General features: G+C 40.1%; 1 protein-coding gene across 5 annotated transcripts in view; it reads right to left on the reverse strand.

Moving 5' to 3' along the window:
• ARNTL2 (aryl hydrocarbon receptor nuclear translocator like 2) overlaps positions 1 to 16634 on the reverse strand; it is a 108361-nt gene that overhangs the window by 68463 nt on the left and 23264 nt on the right. For all 5 annotated transcript variants that reach the window (XM_046012251.1, XM_046012249.1, XM_046012248.1 and 2 more), the window contains exon 2: positions 474 to 624. In XM_046012251.1, the coding sequence (XP_045868207.1) occupies positions 474 to 624 (151 nt within the window). The remainder of the gene's footprint in view (positions 1 to 473; positions 625 to 16634) is intronic.

The following is a 16634-nucleotide window of genomic DNA, read 5'->3' on the forward strand; positions in this document are numbered from 1 at the left end:
GGCTGCAAGCTGCGTTAAGCAACAAAAGTAAACAAGAAGAAAGCAAGTATCCTCAACATTGACTTTGTTATCTACTTGGCTTAATAAACATGGAAGACAAGAGTTTTATAGGATTCAACTGGCCACAGATGACCAAGGGTTGGCTATTATATAAGTGATAGATAAGGTAAGAAGCAACGTGGTATTTGTTCAGTGAAACACACAAAAAGATGTTCTCCTCATGGTTAAGCAAATTAACCCTATGTTCCTATGTCTTTCAGACTCCAATTGACCCTCCCTAGATACCTAATAAGCTTCAAAGCTGGATGGAAAATTACAGATCAGTCAGTGACGGGTGGTGGTTGGGTGGGTAAGTAATTGTCCCTATCCAAATGTTACCATGTAACATTTTCAAATCGATGATTTAAAAAGTAATCTCCCCCCCCCCCTTAGAATGAAAGATTTCATGGGTTTAAAGGAATAAATTCACTTACTGGGATGGGCCTGAGTCACTTCCTTTTCGTTTTCTTGGGAACTCTATCACATGTGGGCTGAGGGATCCAACAGCTGTTGGTTTTGTCCATGGGCTCATGTGACTGGAAACCACAGGAGAAATGCACTGGTTCTCTTCAAGGAGTATTCTGTCTATGAGAGATAAAGCACAATAACACATCTATTTTTAACATCAACTTTGACTTTATACATATCCCTATCACACGCTTTAAGTGGTTTTTAATCTTTATATTTTAAAAATATCAATTACAACATAACATAGAAAGACAAACCATGAACACTTAGAAATATATTTGTTAGTCTGTATTTTTAAGCTTATTTCCACTGTTTGTTGTAAAAAGATTGTAGAAAATAGGGAAAAATGCAAAAAATAGAAAGGAAGGGGGAAATCAGATCACCAACTGATGTTACTATTTAGAGATATTTCCCTTTAGAATTTTTTCCATAGTTATCATTAAAGTAATTGAAATCATAGCATACGGTATATTCTACTTTATTTACAAATCACTGTGATAACTTTATAGTACTATTACAAATTCTTTGTGTCATAGCTACTTAAACATTCTTTTTTTAAAGATTTTATTTATTTATGTATTTATTTATTTATAGCAAGAGATTGCATGTGCAAAAGCAGCAGGAGGAGCAGAGGGAGAAAGAATCCCAAGCTGACTCCCCACTTGGTATGGATTGTGATGAGGGGCTTGAACACATGACTCTGACATACTGACCTGAGCCAAAATCAAGAGTCAGTTGCTTAACTGACTGAGCCACCCAGGTGCCCTGCTACTTAAACATTCTTCTATTGTGACAATCTATGTTTCTTTTAACCATCATAAATATGTATTGTGGTACATAAAGATTTTCATTTATTGGTTATTTCATTTAGATGGCATCCCAGAATAACACCAAGGGATGTGAATATTTTTAACCCTAAATTGCAAAAAATATGATGATAAAATCTTTCTGTATAAAGTGTAGTTTATTAAATGCTTTAAAAATATAAAAATAAGAATCATTGAACTAAAAATAACAGATATTCCAAAAGTAGGCCTCCCTGAGTAACTGTATTTCTCATATTAAAATGGATATAACAGGTTAAAGATCATCTGTAACTTACAACATAGATTGAAAATATATAAGAAGTATTAACAAAGAGAATGCAATAAATCTACAAGAGTGGGAGATTTTTAACACCTCTCTAGGAGTACCTAACAGATCAAGCATTCAGAAACACTGATGTAGAAAATTTGATCCACACAATGCACAAGCTTGGTGTAATAGACATCTACAGTCCCCTACTCTTAGCCAGCGTCTGTTTGGCAGCACCCATGGAGCATTTATAAAAACCGACAATATATTGGACAAAAAGCACGTCTTAACAGTTTCAAAAGAATGATATCCTACATCAAACATTTACTGACTCAGTGTAATTATGCTAGACACCAATAACAAAAAGATAATAGAAAATCCCTATATCCTCAAAAATTAAGAAATACACAAATAACTCATTCAAAGCAGAATTCATTAGTAATCAGGAAGATCCAAAGTAATCTACAGTGGCATCCTCATCCCACAGCTACAATGGAAAAGTGTAGGACTCCAAGTGTATGCGAAGATGTGAAGGAATGGGAAGTTTTCTATTTTGCTGGTGGGAACATAAATTGCTACAACCACTTTGGAAGCCTCTTTTGTAATACCTAAAAAGTGGGATACTCATATAACATGTGATTCAGCATTCCAGTCCTAGGTACATAGAAAAACTCCATGCATATTAAGAGACATGTACAAAAAAATGCATTGGTAGCACTTGTAACTGAAAAACAAAAATAAAAACCTGAGAAAACTGGAAGCTAAATTTCCTTCAATAGATGGATTGTTTGTTTATTAAATGAAAGACTAATGGCAGTTACAATGAATTAAGTACTGATATCAACATGGATGAATCTCAAAATAATAATTCTAGGCCAAAAAAGTCACAGCTAAAAACATACATCATGTTTTTCATTTTTAATTTAAAAAAATTGTTTTTTTGAAAGGGAAAGTGCACATGTGCACACAAGCAAGGGGGAGGGGTAAGGGGGGAGGGAGAGAGAGAATCCCAAGCAGGCTCCACACCCAGTGCAGCCCAATATGGGGCTCCATCTCATGACCCTGAGATCATGACTTGAGCAGAAATCAACACCCCAAGGGCTTAACCAACTGAGCTGCCCAGGCACCCAAAGAACATTTTTAAAAAAGATTTATATAAACTTCAAAAATAAGTAAAACTGACAATATTTTTAAATAATATCTACAGAGATTGCACACTATACAGAAAAGTAAAGGAACAGTTAACACAAAATTCAGAATTCTCTGGGAAAAGAAAAAGAGCATCTGGATGTGATCAATGAAGGACACACATGGGCTTCTAAGAATTCATGTTCTACTTTTTCTTTTTTTTTTTTTTAAAGATTTTATTTATTTATTTGACAGACAGAGATCTCAAGTAGGCAGAGAGGCAGGCAGAGAGAGAGGAGGAAGCAGGCTCCCTGCTGAGCAGAGAGCCTGATGAGGGGCTCAGATCCCAGGATCCCGGGATCATGACCTGAGCTGAAGGCAGAGGCTTTAACCCACTGAGCCACCCAGGCGCCCCTCATGTTCTACTTCTTAAGCCTGGTGTGAGTTCACAGATTTTTTAAATTCTTTAAACTACACATATAATTTCTACAGTCTTCTGTAAGTTACAGTACATTTCACAATAAAGAAGTGAAGAGAATAATTTTATCCATATTTTTGGCCACTTGGGAATTAAGTTTCTGATTTTTGGTATTTGAAGACTTTTTTTTTTTTTTTTAAAGATTTTATTTATTTGACAGAGAGAAATCACAAGAGAGGCAGGCAGAGAGAGAGGAAGGGAAGCAGGCTCTCCGCTGAGCAGAGAGCCCGATGCGGGACTCGATCCCAGGATCCTGAGATCATGACCTGAGCCGAAGGCAGCGGCTTAACCCACTGAGCCACCCAGGCGCCCCAGTATTTGAAGACTTCTTGGCTTGGACTCTCTTAATGGGAACAATTCAGGATCACCAGATACCACATGAAATTAATTGTGATTTCAGCTTCCAGACTGTAATCCAATGGACTTTGAATGGCAGAACACCATCTGTCTCCACAGAAAAAAAGTGGGGAGTTTCTTACAATAAATGACAAATCAATAGAAAAAATTCACCAACACTGAACCAGACTTCAATTGGTATGTATAATACCAGACCCCTCCCACCCATCTCCAATCCTCCAACATACTCAAGCAAGCACACAGTTTCCCTCGCATAAGTTCAAAACAAAAATAAAGATTTTTTGGGGGCGGGCACCTGGGTGGCTCAGTGGGTTAAGCCTCTGCCTTTCACTCAGGTCATGATCCCAGCATTGGGTTCTCTGCTTGGCAGGGAGCCTGCTTCTTCCTCCTCTCTCTCTTTCTCTCTCTCTCTCTCTCTCTATGCCTGCCTCTCTCCCTACTTGTGATCTCTATCTGTCAAATAAATAAATAAGTCTTTAAAAAAAAAAAAAAGATTTTTTTTTTGCCTCTCATTCTAGGAAGCATAATCTCCACATTTCAGTCTTACTTCCTAACCTTTAAAATAAGAAATGGACCATCTTTAGACTGCAAAATAATGTTCTTTTCACAAAATCAAAACCTAAAGCTCTAAGGGTCTTTATTTGTATGTTCCCTAATGAGTGGGGGAGTACTGCCCCAAATTAGCTACGTTCCATCAAGTTTAAGTTTCCTATGGCAGTAGAAGTGTATTCAAAGCAGAAGGCTTTCTGTAAACAAAAGGAAAATATGGGTTAGTGGAACTAATTAGTTCTGGAGGAAAAGATCTGTTCTTTGGAAATAATTCAGCCTTCATGTAATAGATTTTTATGTTAGAAGGTGACTCAAAGAGTGAAGATTTCATTTTTAACTTCCCAATTTACTTGCAGCCTCCACAATTACTTATTTTGAAGATGAGACCATGTGTTAGGAACTGAAAGTTAATTCTGCTTTTATATAAGTCATTCTGAAGGTATATGCTTCAATATTTTGATATTGTCTTTCTTCATCAAGTTGCCACTTCTCAATGGTGAGGATAATAAATGTTGTTTCCAGAAAAATAACTATTAATACATTTCTATAATACATTATCCTACTCTAAAAAAAGTTCATCTTTGTATAGTTGACAAGCAATGTTACATTAGTTTCAGGTGAACAACATAGTAATTCAACATCTCTATACATTATGCTATGCTCAATGTAAGTGTAGCTACCGTCTGTCACCATACAGTGCTGTTATAATACCAATGACTAGATTCCCTATGCTGCACCTTTCATTCCTATAACTTATTCATTCCATAACTGGAAGTCTGTATCTCTCACTCCTCTTTACCTATTTTGCCCATTCACCGACCTGCCTTCTCTCTGGTGACCTTCAGTTTGTTCTCTGTATTTATAGATCTGGTTTTGCTTTTTGTTTATTCACTTATTTTGTTTTCTAGATCCATATGAGTGAAACTGTATGGTATTTCTATTCCTCAATTTGACTTATTTCACTTATCATAATACCCTCTAGGTCTGTCCATGTTGTCTCAAATGGCAAGATCTCATCCTTTTTTATGGCTGTGTGTGTGTGGTGAATACATATAGTCACCAAGTCTTCCTTCCCCACTCATTTATCAACTGATACTGAGGTTGCTTCTATATCTTAGCTATTGTAAATAATGCTGCAATAAACATAGGGGTACACAGATCTCTTCAAACCAGTGTTTTCATTTTCTTTGGGTAAGTACCCACTATAGGAATTATTGTATCATAGGATATTTCTGTCTTTAATTTTTTCAGGAACCTCCACACTCTTTTCCACGGTGGCTGTACCAATTTATGTTCCCACCAACAGTGTACGAGGGTTCCTTTTTCTCCACACTCTCACCAACACTTGTTATTTCTTGTCTTTTGATTTTAGCCATTCCTGACAGGTGTGAGGTGGTATCTCATTTGGTTTTGATTTGCATTTCTTTCCCCGATGATTAGTGATATTGAGCATCTTTTCACATGTCTGTTGGCCATCTGGAGGTCTTTGGGAAAATGTCTATTCAAGTCCTCTGGCAGCGTTGACAAGACTGACTCCATCTTTGGCCCTCCATCTTGTTCATGTTTGCACAATGACCTCTCTTCAGGCGGTGTGTTCTGGTCCCCTTTGAGATTTATGTACATACCTTCGAGAGGTATGCTAAGACTAGGATGGTGGAGGGGCACCTGGGTGGCTCAGTGGGTTAAAGCCTCTGCCTTCAGCTCAGGTCATGATCTCAGGGTCCTGGGATCGAGCCCCACATCGGACTCTCTGCTCAGCAGGGAGCCTGCTTCCTCCTCTCTCTCTGCCTGCCTCTCTGCCTACTTGTGATCTCTGTCTGTCAAAAATAAATAAATAAAATCTTAAAAAAAAAAAAAAAAGACTAGGATGGTGGAAAGGCTTGTTCTGGCCTCTCGTGAATCTGTCAGAGATAACATAGTCATCTTTCTTGATGCACAGGTGGTGCCACCAGATCTAATTAAAGAGTAGCTGTCAATTAAGTGCATGCAAGCCCTTTGTGGTGCATGTGAACCCTATGCTCCTACTACAGTGCCCTTCTGCATGTCCCCTCACTCTATAAAATCTGTGGACTAAGGGCTGGATTTCGTGAGAATAGCTATGCAGCTGCCAAGGATCACCCTCTGCCCAATATCCCAAGTCATTCAGTTATGCTGAATAAAGCTCAGTGTAAACTCTACAGAGCGGCAGGCTTCATTTTCCAGTCTCAAAGTGCCTTTTCAGTTTGGGGGATATTTTACGGTCCCTTCTCCACCTCCTAACAGGTTCTCTGCCCATTTTTTAATTGGATTGTTGGGTTTTTTGACATAGAGTTGGGTAATAGACATTATTTAGCTCAGTAAAATAATTCAGAACTTAGATTTAAAACAAAGATAGTATGCATGTCTTTTAAAAGGAGGTTTTATGGTTTATTTAAAATGACACTGGCAGGGTACCTGGGTGGCTCAGATGGTTAAGCATCAGCTCAGGTCATGATCTCCGGGTCCTGGGATCAAGACCCACACTGGGTTTCCCATGATCCCAGGGTCCTGGGATCGAGCCCCAAAATCGGGCTCTCTGCTCAGCGGGGAGTCGGCTTCCCCCTCTCTCTCTGACTGCCTCTCTGCCTACTTGTGATCTCTGTCTGTCAAATAAATAAATAAAATCTTTAAAAAAAAAAAAAAAGACCAACACTGGGTTCCCCACTCAGTGGGGAGTCTGTTTCTCCCTCTCACTCTGCGTCTCTCCCTGCTCATGCTGTCTCTCTGTCTCAGATGAATAAATCAAATTAAACAAACAAACAAATAAATAAAATGACATTAGCTGGGGCACCTGGGTGGCTCAGTTGGCCAAGCATCTGCCTTCAGCTCAGGTCATGATCCCAGGGTCCTGGGATTGAGTCCCACATCAGGCTCCCTGCTCAGTGAGGAGCCTACTTCTGCCTCTCCCTCTGCTGCTCCCCGTGCTTTCCTACTCATGCTTGCTCTCTCTCCTGCTGTCACATAAATCAATCTTTAAAAAATAAATAAAATGAGCTGCTTGTTACTTTTAAGAAATAAATAAAAGGACATTAGCATTACTTCTCACTCCATTCTACATACATCTCCCTGGTGATGGTTATCAATGTAACAGTATTTTAAAGTTCTGCCATTTAGTATCAGTTCCTCAAAGACGAAAATAAATCATGGGAAATGAGCAGCTGCTTGGGAATTGTAAGCAGGGGAGAACAAGCAGCCGTTTGATTTAGGCTCATAGTTACAAAGGGTTCAAATTTAGGATTTGACATTGTGCTTGAAAGAAAATATACATATACCCATACACAAGTACACACATTCACAGACAGGCATTGGCAAGATGGAAAAAATATACTTTTCATACAACTTATAAACTTTGTCCCACTACTGACTTTCATTGCAGTAGCGTGCTCTATGTTAAAATTTATATAAAGTATAAATTAACCTGTGAATAACTTTGTGTTAAAAACAATTTGTGCAATGTGAACTTTTGCTTCTTAATTTCTGAGAATCCATGCCCTAAATCAGATTACCCAAATGATAATGTCTTACTTAACCTCAAGGTCAGGAATATTCAAATGTTGTTAATTGCCCCCTTAGTGTCCTTCTGCTGGTCCAGGATCTAATCAAGGATGACATGAAATATTTAAGGTCTGTTATGTGTCTTCAGTTTCCTTTAAATTGTAACATTTCCTTGGTCTTCTTTTGTCCTTGAGGTTTTTGAAGGGTATTGGCCAGCTGTAGAGAATGTCAGCCAGTTTGAGCTTGTCTAATATTTCCTCATAACTAAATTCAAGTTATGAAATTTTGTCAAGAATGCCACAAAAGGGATGCTGTGTCCTCCTCAGTGCTAAATGCCCACATTTTCTTTTCCTTTCTTTTTTGCCTCTGAGACTTTTTATTGCTACACTGAGATCTGCTCTTCAGGATTCCAAAAGGTGTTCAGCTCTTAGACCCAACAGAAGAGGCAGGAGAAAGGTTTATGAGATCCGCTATAAGCTGCAATATGGATAGATTTGAGAACCATATCATGTCTTATGCCCAAATCCTAGCACAGTGCCTAACACATAATAAGAGGGTTTGTTGAAAGGATGAACTGCATTTCATTTCATTACCTCCAGACATTCAAAAGAGAAACTGTAAGAGATGTGAAATCCAAACTAACAGATTCACTCTCCTGGAATGCTGGAATGATAATGTTCCCACGATAAGGAATACATGAGTCCCCACTAAACCTATTTCACAAATAGGCCTACCTCTGCTTGCTTCCATTACTTCATTTTTACCATTTTTTCCCCCAGAGAGGGAAAAATATACTTGATTGTGTGTTGGAATAAAGCTACCGTGTGATACAGGATTTGGCAGTCTGAAGTAGCTTTCTAGAACAACAAGCAGTAATTGTATAGGTTTGTGGTAACGCATTTCAAGAGAAAATCAAAAATCGTTTATTACTGACATATTACTGTAAGATGCTTAGTCACATAATAGATAAAGTACTAATTGGTACTATTCAAGAACAAGACCATCTACATATAGTACTATACACGAATCATGAAAAGGCTTTTGCTCAGGAGAAATTAAAAATACTCTATTATTTCACAGTATTTTTTTAAAGATTTTTATTTATTTATTTGACAGACAGAGATCACAGGTAGGCAGAGAGGCAGGCAAGGGTGGGGGGAGAGCAGGCTTCCTGCTTAGCAGAGAGCCCGATGCGGGGCTCGATCCCAGGACCCTGAGACCATGACCTGAGCCGAAGGCAGAGGCTTTAGTCCACTGAGGCACCCAGGCACCCCTATTTCACAGTATTTTTTAAGAGCCTAATGTAAGCTGCTATCAAGAAGCTTATAATCCTGAATATGTCTGTGCACATGTAAGTCAGATTAGATCTAGAGACAGGTATGAGTTTATGCTACAAGACCACAGACAGGGCAGCACCAAATTCTGTTGGGGGGGAGGGGAGAACAACGGCATCTTTTCAGGCTAAGAGAAGATCATGAACAGGTGGCAGAAGAAACATATTCAGTAAGATCCAATGTCATCATTAATGATGACGTTCAGTTGTTGACTCAATGAATACGTATCAGGGTCAAGTTCTAGAAAATGCCTCTCCAGATGTAAGTCTGATGGGTACGATTGGACTTTTTCAAAGTAAATTTTACCTTCTTGCCTGTGAAACAAAACACACACTAAATTGACCTATATAACCAGAAACCAGACCCCAGATCATTAGTCACCATGCAGAAATGCAGGTTGCCTAGAAGATCCAAAATAAGGATGAGGCTTAGATTCAGTGAGATTTCATGAAAGTCTCTCAAGACTTATTTACCTCTGAATTTTTACTCTGCTTAGTAAAGGCAGGAAATTCTTTCTCTCTGACTACCTTTCCTGAGTTGTCCATGCAAATAGTTCACTGAACCCGGAGGAAGAGCACATATGTAGCGACACTCATCTCTGAAGCCAGTAAAACATCTTACTCAGAATAAGGGTAAAAAGGGCAGAGTAAGATACAGGAGCCTGAGTGTATCATTTTCTAAATTCCCATCTGTTCTCAGACAGAATGTGTAGAGACCCTTCACACTGCTACTATTTTTGCAAAGTATTCAATCTCGGACTCTAACACGTACCTTACTATTACAGAAAAATTTCTCCCATGAAAACCTGGTTTTCCCATGATCTCAGCCTCAGTGACCTTGGCAGAGGAGATTTCGAGCTTTGATTTAAAAGCAGGATTTTTATGTGGGTCTACCTATAGAGACATGAAGGACATCATATAGATACCCAGACAACACCTCCTGATAGAGATATTTTGTATCCACTAATAACCTGGCGTCCTATTTTTGCACGTTAAAAAAAAGAAAAAAAAAAAGATGCTTAACGTCTCTAACCATGCTAAGAGGGTTGTATTGGTGGCTTCTCCACTATCACTTTCTGTTGGAAAGGACAACATCTTTGGTGAATGGGTGTGGCTTGGATGAAGGAAGACAAAGAAGCAATTCTACCTTATCTTCTAGGAAAGTGTTTATTTTCCTGTAGTTCCTTTCTGTTGCTGCTCTTGAAGCAAAGCTTTACTTGGTATTTGCCTCTGGGAAAATTAGTGGGAAACAGCACACAAGTGGAGTGGCAAGTTCAGCAGGGGTGCTCTGATGTCCTATCACTCTTCAGTTGCAGACCCAAGAGGAAGAGAGGGACCCTGCACCCTTGCACCTCGATGCTACTTGAGTATCCTCCTGCAGCAATCCAGCCAGTGAGGAGCCCCTACACTGCCAGTCTCAGTTTACTCCAATGGACTGTTTATTTTTTAAATTTTGTCTATTTATTTGTCAGAGAGCGAGCACGCATGAGTGAGACAAGCAGGGGAGAGGCAGGCAGAGGGAGAAGCAGACTCCCTGTGGAGCAAGTAACCTGATACAGGACTCGATCCCAGGACCCTGGGATCATGACCTGAGCTGAAGGCAGACACTTAACTGACTGAGCCACCCAGGCACCCCTAGAGGACAAAAATTTTTTCCTTAGCAGCTATGGATGCTGCTATATGGATTGAATGTGTGTGTGTTTCCCTCCCATTCATATGTTCAAATCTAATCCCCAATGTGATGGTATCTGGAGCTGGGGCCTTTGGGAGGTATTTTGGGTCTGAGGGTAGAGCCCCTCTGAATGGAATCAGAGCCCTTATCCAGAGGCCAGAAAGCTAGTTCCAGACTCTGTAGGAACCCTCAGACTTCTAGTTGTCAGAACTGTGAGGAATAAACTGCTGTTGTTGATAAAGAATAACATAAAATAAAAATCGTATGTCTGAGTTTTATGAACATGGAAAATGCTTACATAATGTGTATTTTGAAAAGCAGGATGAAAGACAGAGACTACGCAAAAACAAGAAACAAAGACAATGTATATGCAGGGGAGAAAAAAACCTGGAAGGAGACACAGGGAAATATTTTCAGGTGTTTTGTCTGAATGGGCAATCAAAGGACTTTCTTCCTTTCTACTTTTCTGAATTGTTCCAAAACTGTAAGTATTGTGTCTTAACGTTTGTAAGACATGCGTACATCTGAGAAAGAAAAAGGAATGCATATATGGACTGCTGGGAACTAACAAGTACGTTGATGCAGCTGGACACAGTATGAAACATTAGGAAATCAAGCTGGAAAAGTCATCGCACTAGTTCACGCAGGGCCCTGCATGTTCCACTGAGGAGACACAGCTTTATTTCCAGGTAGCAGGGAGCTAATGAAGTTGCCGAGCACCGCATCTCAGCCCCCTTTGTTTCCTGGGCAGTCCTCACAAGGGAGGGGTACGTCTACACTGTTCTCCCTACCAGGAGCTAGTCCTCCTATTAAAAGCTGAAAAAAAACCTTTACTTTGGGATCAGGATCCCACATGTGGATCCACAACCACTCATCTCAGATATGATGTTGGAATATCACAGAAGGATCAATCTCTCCTTTTTTTTGGGAAAGATTTTTAGATTTTATTTATTTATTTGAGAGACAGAACACAGAGGGAGACTGAGAGAGAGAAGCAGACTCTCCGCTGAGCAGGGGGCCAGATGCAAGACTCAATCCCAGGACCCTGGGATCATGACCTGAGCCGAAGGCAGACACTTAACCGCCTAAGCCACCCGGGTGTCCCTCAATCTCTCCTATATAGGGAGGAAATTCTATTCTCTTGGCCTTGGTGTCAAAAGTAGCAAGGATATCTAAAAGGTAAGCCCCCAGGATGCCTCTTAGGGGAAAGAGGCTCAGATATGGTGAGAAAGAAACCCAGGTAGAAGACCCTGGGACAAAGTGGAACTATCTCAGACTTCATAAACAGAAAGTCAGTTTAGCCTTATTCTGTCTGTTAATTTTTACTTTAAGACTCTTCCTTTGAGTTCCAAATGGTAAAGGGGAAACCATACTCTCCTAGATTCCATGGATGTGGAGCTTCGCCGGCATGTGATTTTGTCTATGATTACACAATAGCTGGAGAATCGAAGCAGAGAAAACAGTTTCATTTGCCCACAGTCAGTCACTTTCGAGGGAAGTAGGCAGAAGGTCAAAGGACAAAGAAGTGATGTCTGTATTGTAGTGAAATGGTCCATCCCAGAGTACAGGCTGGCAGGAAAGCAAGAGAACCCTGGAAGGAGCTGAAAGAACAGGCCGGTATTTGGAATGTTTGTGTAAGTGAGAGAGTCATCAAAATAGGACAGTATAATCGGCAGGGAGAAGTTCATACTTGGGGATTCATAGGTAAAGAATTTCCAGCTAATTCAGGCATCTACATAAGGTGCGCCCAAGGGGGTGCTGCAGGGAAGTGAAGACGAAGCATGTAGAAATGTGAAGAAAGACAGGAAAGAGACAGGAGAGGAAGTTGTCTAAGAATATACAGAGGTAACATCCCAGAGATAGATGATTAAAGTGAGGATAGAAGAGGATGAAAGGAACACAAAACCTAAATGAAAATAAGTAAGTGACCGTGGGGAATAATCTCTGAAAATGGCAAGGAGGCTCAAATAATGCCAACTTCCTCTCCTAGTTCTGAAATACACAAGCCAGTGATTAGCTTCTACGACTCCCTGATCATCATTTCCTTCACATTCGGGCTGACCACATGACAAATTACCTGAGCACTACTGAAGTGGAAAAAGGGATAATTCTTCCCCCTATCAAACTGACCAATCCTGATAAGTTGTTATACTGGCAAAGGAGCCTTGGAGAAGATGAGGTAAGAAGAGGGAGACTCTCATAGTTTCATATAGTTTTTGTGGGAATAACAATTGATATAACCATTCTGAAAGGCAATTTGAAAAGTTCTATCAAGGGACATAAAGATACTTCTATCCTTTGACCCAACAATTCTGTTTCTTTGAGTTTATGTTTAAATTATTAAAGATATACATAAAATTATTAAAGATATAAATAAAGACTTTTGTACATAAAAATTTATTAAACTACTTCAACAGCGTGAACCTGAAAACAACCTAAAGGTATCAACAAACAAGGGAACTAAAAAACTAAGTGTAATCATGGGATGGACTATTATAGAGGCCTTGTTGTTGTTTTTTAAAAAAAAAAAAAAAAAGATTTTAAAGAGAGAGAAAGAGCGTGAGTACAGGGACTGGCAGAGGGAAAGAATCCCAAGTAGGCTCCCTGCTGAACATAGAGCCCAACACAGGGCTCCCTCTCACGACCCAGAGATCATGACCTGAGCGGAAACCAAGGGTCAGACACTTAACCAACTGAGCCACCAAGGCACCCTGCAACTGCTATGCAGACTTTAGAGATGTTTCCAAATTATTTATGAAATGGTAAACACTACATAGCATATTAAACTTGATGCTTTTTGTCCTTGTTTTAAAATACAGTATATTAATAGGAAAAATCTGGGATAAATCCAACAGCTCAGAACATGATGCCAACAAAATGATAGACTATTAAGTTCCCATGGGGCATGCTATACCGTAGGGAAAGTGGGGGGCATGTGGGGGAAGCATTAGGGTCAGTCAGGTGGAAGAGGGAGAGAGGGTGTCCATGGACAAGAGCCTTTATTGTGTGTGAGAGAGAGAATGTGTGTGTGTGTGTGTGTGTGTGTGTGTGTGTGAAAGGAAAGGGGGGCAGGCTAAAGAGGCTTAGGACTGGCTAGTTTGAGTAATTTCAGCAAGCTGTGGACAAAGCGACTGTCTCTAGTTGTCTGTTTACCTGGCCCAGGAAAATGAGGACAGCTGGATGGTAGCCTAGAGTGTGAGATGCCAAAAAAAAAAAGAGGCATTTGGGGTACAGCCTCTGGACTGGTTGGTTTAAATTTGAAAAGTGCACTCATAGGCAAGTTGCTTATTATCTCTAGAACTGGGTTAAATCCTGGGAGAAGCAGGATCGATATCATAAAGCATCAGAATACAGAAAATAAAAAATATGGTTAAAACATTTATGTTTTAGTTTAAAATTTGAAAATAAAAATTTTCAAATTTTCTACAATTAACACATATTTTTTTATTCAGAAAAACAAATATACCACAAAAATACTGTGTCATTCACAAGCCTGGGGCATTTCTTTGAAAGGATAAATTTATACTGATATTGAAGAGTCATGGATGCAGACTGCCTTATATATATTTTTTAAAGATATATTTATTTTAGAGAGAGAGTGAGAAAGCATGTGAGCGGGTGTGGGGGGATAGGAAGCAGACTGGGGCTCCATCTCAGGACCCTAAAATCACAACCTGCGCCAAAATCAAGAGTCCCGTGCCCAACTGACGGAGACACCCAGGTGCCCCACCTTATATATTGTTTTTCTAAATCCAAAGAACAGGGGCGCCTGGGTGGCTCAGCTGGTTAAGCATCCAACTCTTGGTTTCAGCTCATGTCATGATCTCAAGGTCATGAAATCAAGCCCTATGTCGAGCTCTGCACTGGGTGTGGAGCCTGCTTAAGATTCTCTCTCTCCCTCTCTCTCTAAAAAAAATAAAATAAAAATAAAAAAACAAACATGACCTGCTGATACCGTGAACTTTACGTTGCTGAAGATAGAACACACAGCCACTTTCAAAGATCATTTAATGTTTTCCTAAAAAGAAGGAACAGGGAGTTTCTAATCAAATGCACAGGATTCCAGACTGACCCTTGTCCTAAACTGTGCGTGAAAGAGAGATCTGTTGGCAAGGAATTCAAGGGAGTTAAGAAGCAGCTTTCCACAGGAGTCACCTGCCAAGAGCGGATTCCTCTGTGGATGAGAGGGAGGGGTAAATGTACAGATTTCAGAAAGCAGCAGCCACGTGGCTTTGAACACAGCTACATGCCACACTGGATCACTGATTCAAAGCATTAGTGAGATGCCAGGTTTAATGCTTTCTAGGAACTGTGGCAACACAGTCCACGAAGGGCCCTTGTTTGTGCCTGGGAACAGCCCTGCTCTGCAAAGGCACCTGCTTATCCATGGGGAGTGACAACCTGTACTGTTTCTAAGCACTCTGCTAAGGGAAGAACGTCCGGACTGTACGGATTTCGTAAAATATCCAGCAAGGATACATCGGCCTCTGTCCTCCCCTCCAGGTCTGCCTAAGACTCTCCCTCTCCCCTGTCCCTCCCACCTCTAAAACAAATAAATCTTTAAAAAAGAAAAAAAAAAAAGAAAAAGAATGAGATAAATGCTGAAGCCCTTTAGAATCTGTGAAGCTTTGTTGGATGGATGTCAGGTCGTGCACTACTTACTTATGTGAGGTACGTATAATGGGCTCATGGCAAGGTATGAGAGCCCAACGGACATGTATGTACATCCATCTCTGCCCTCCCTCATGGTCAGATTGAATTATGTGACACATAACTAAAGCCAAGTCAAATTCATGGTCAGATTGACTGCAGAGCTGCGTTAAATCAGAAATAAACAGTATCAGAGGGGAACCTGGGCGGCTCTCTCAGTTAAGCGACCAGTTCTTGATCACAGGGTCCTGAGTTCAAGCTCCTTGTTGGGTTCCACACTGGGTGTGGAGCCTAATTAAAAAAAAAAAAAGAAGAAGAAGAAAAAGAAAAGCAAAAAGAAATACAGTGCCAGATAATTCAGATTTCCACATGAAAATCCTTATCTAATCAGTAAAAAATAAAATTTTCCCACCCCTTCCAAAGAAGGTAATGTGAGACATGAAGCAAAAATCATATACATAATTCAGAACTGTGATGACTGCTGGAATTAAAAGTTGTGTGCTCTGAGAGACTATTCGATATGCATACCATGAGTGGTGTGATTATTGCACAAAACAGATGTAAGTATTTCTCTCTATTGCCCAAACTCTAGCAGTGGCCCCCCACTGAACTGAAGATGCCATGTAACTCCCTCAAACATCACCCATATAGGATGCCTTGTCGCTAGGGTGGTTACTCTCACTGGACAGACTTTAGCCAAATATTTCCTTTGATGTGTGGTGTGATCAGAACACAACACCCGGGAGTTATCTAGCCCACAGAGAGGAGAGCAGAACTCTTATTGATAATGTTTTGACTATATTTTCATTATTTATAAGACTGCTTTAGCTTTTATTTAATATATTGGGCCTTTAAATAAATGAATGAGTCAACTGTATAATTTCAGAATTGTAACTGGTATTATAGATGGTCTAATAGGACTCCCTCTTTTTCCAAGAGAGAAAAAAAGAGTTCCACAGTGGATTAAGTTCTTTGCCCTTCTTCATACAACCAGACATTGACGGAGGAGGGACGGCTCTGTGAGTCTTTGGACTCCAGAACAAGGCTTTCTTTGAGTAAACCCCAATCTGTCTTTTCTATGGGTTGTTATTAAGACACCTCTTGGGGCGCCTGGGTGGCTCAGTGGGTTAAGCCGCTGCCTTCGGCTCAGGTCATGATCTCAGGGTCCTGGGATCGAGTCCCACATCGGGCTCTCTGCTCGACAGGGGGCCTGCTTCCCTCTCTCTCTCTCTGCCTGCCTCTCTGTCTACTTGTGATCTCTCTCTGTCAAATAAATAAATAAAATCTTTAAAAAAAAAAAAAAAGAAAAAAAAAAAAAAGACACCTCTTTACCTTTCATACATCGGCATTTTTTTTTAAAAATACTTAGTTAC

The sequence above is a fragment of the Meles meles genome, chromosome 7 (assembly GCF_922984935.1).
Source record: "Meles meles chromosome 7, mMelMel3.1 paternal haplotype, whole genome shotgun sequence".
NCBI classification, from domain to species: Eukaryota; Metazoa; Chordata; class Mammalia; order Carnivora; family Mustelidae; genus Meles; species Meles meles.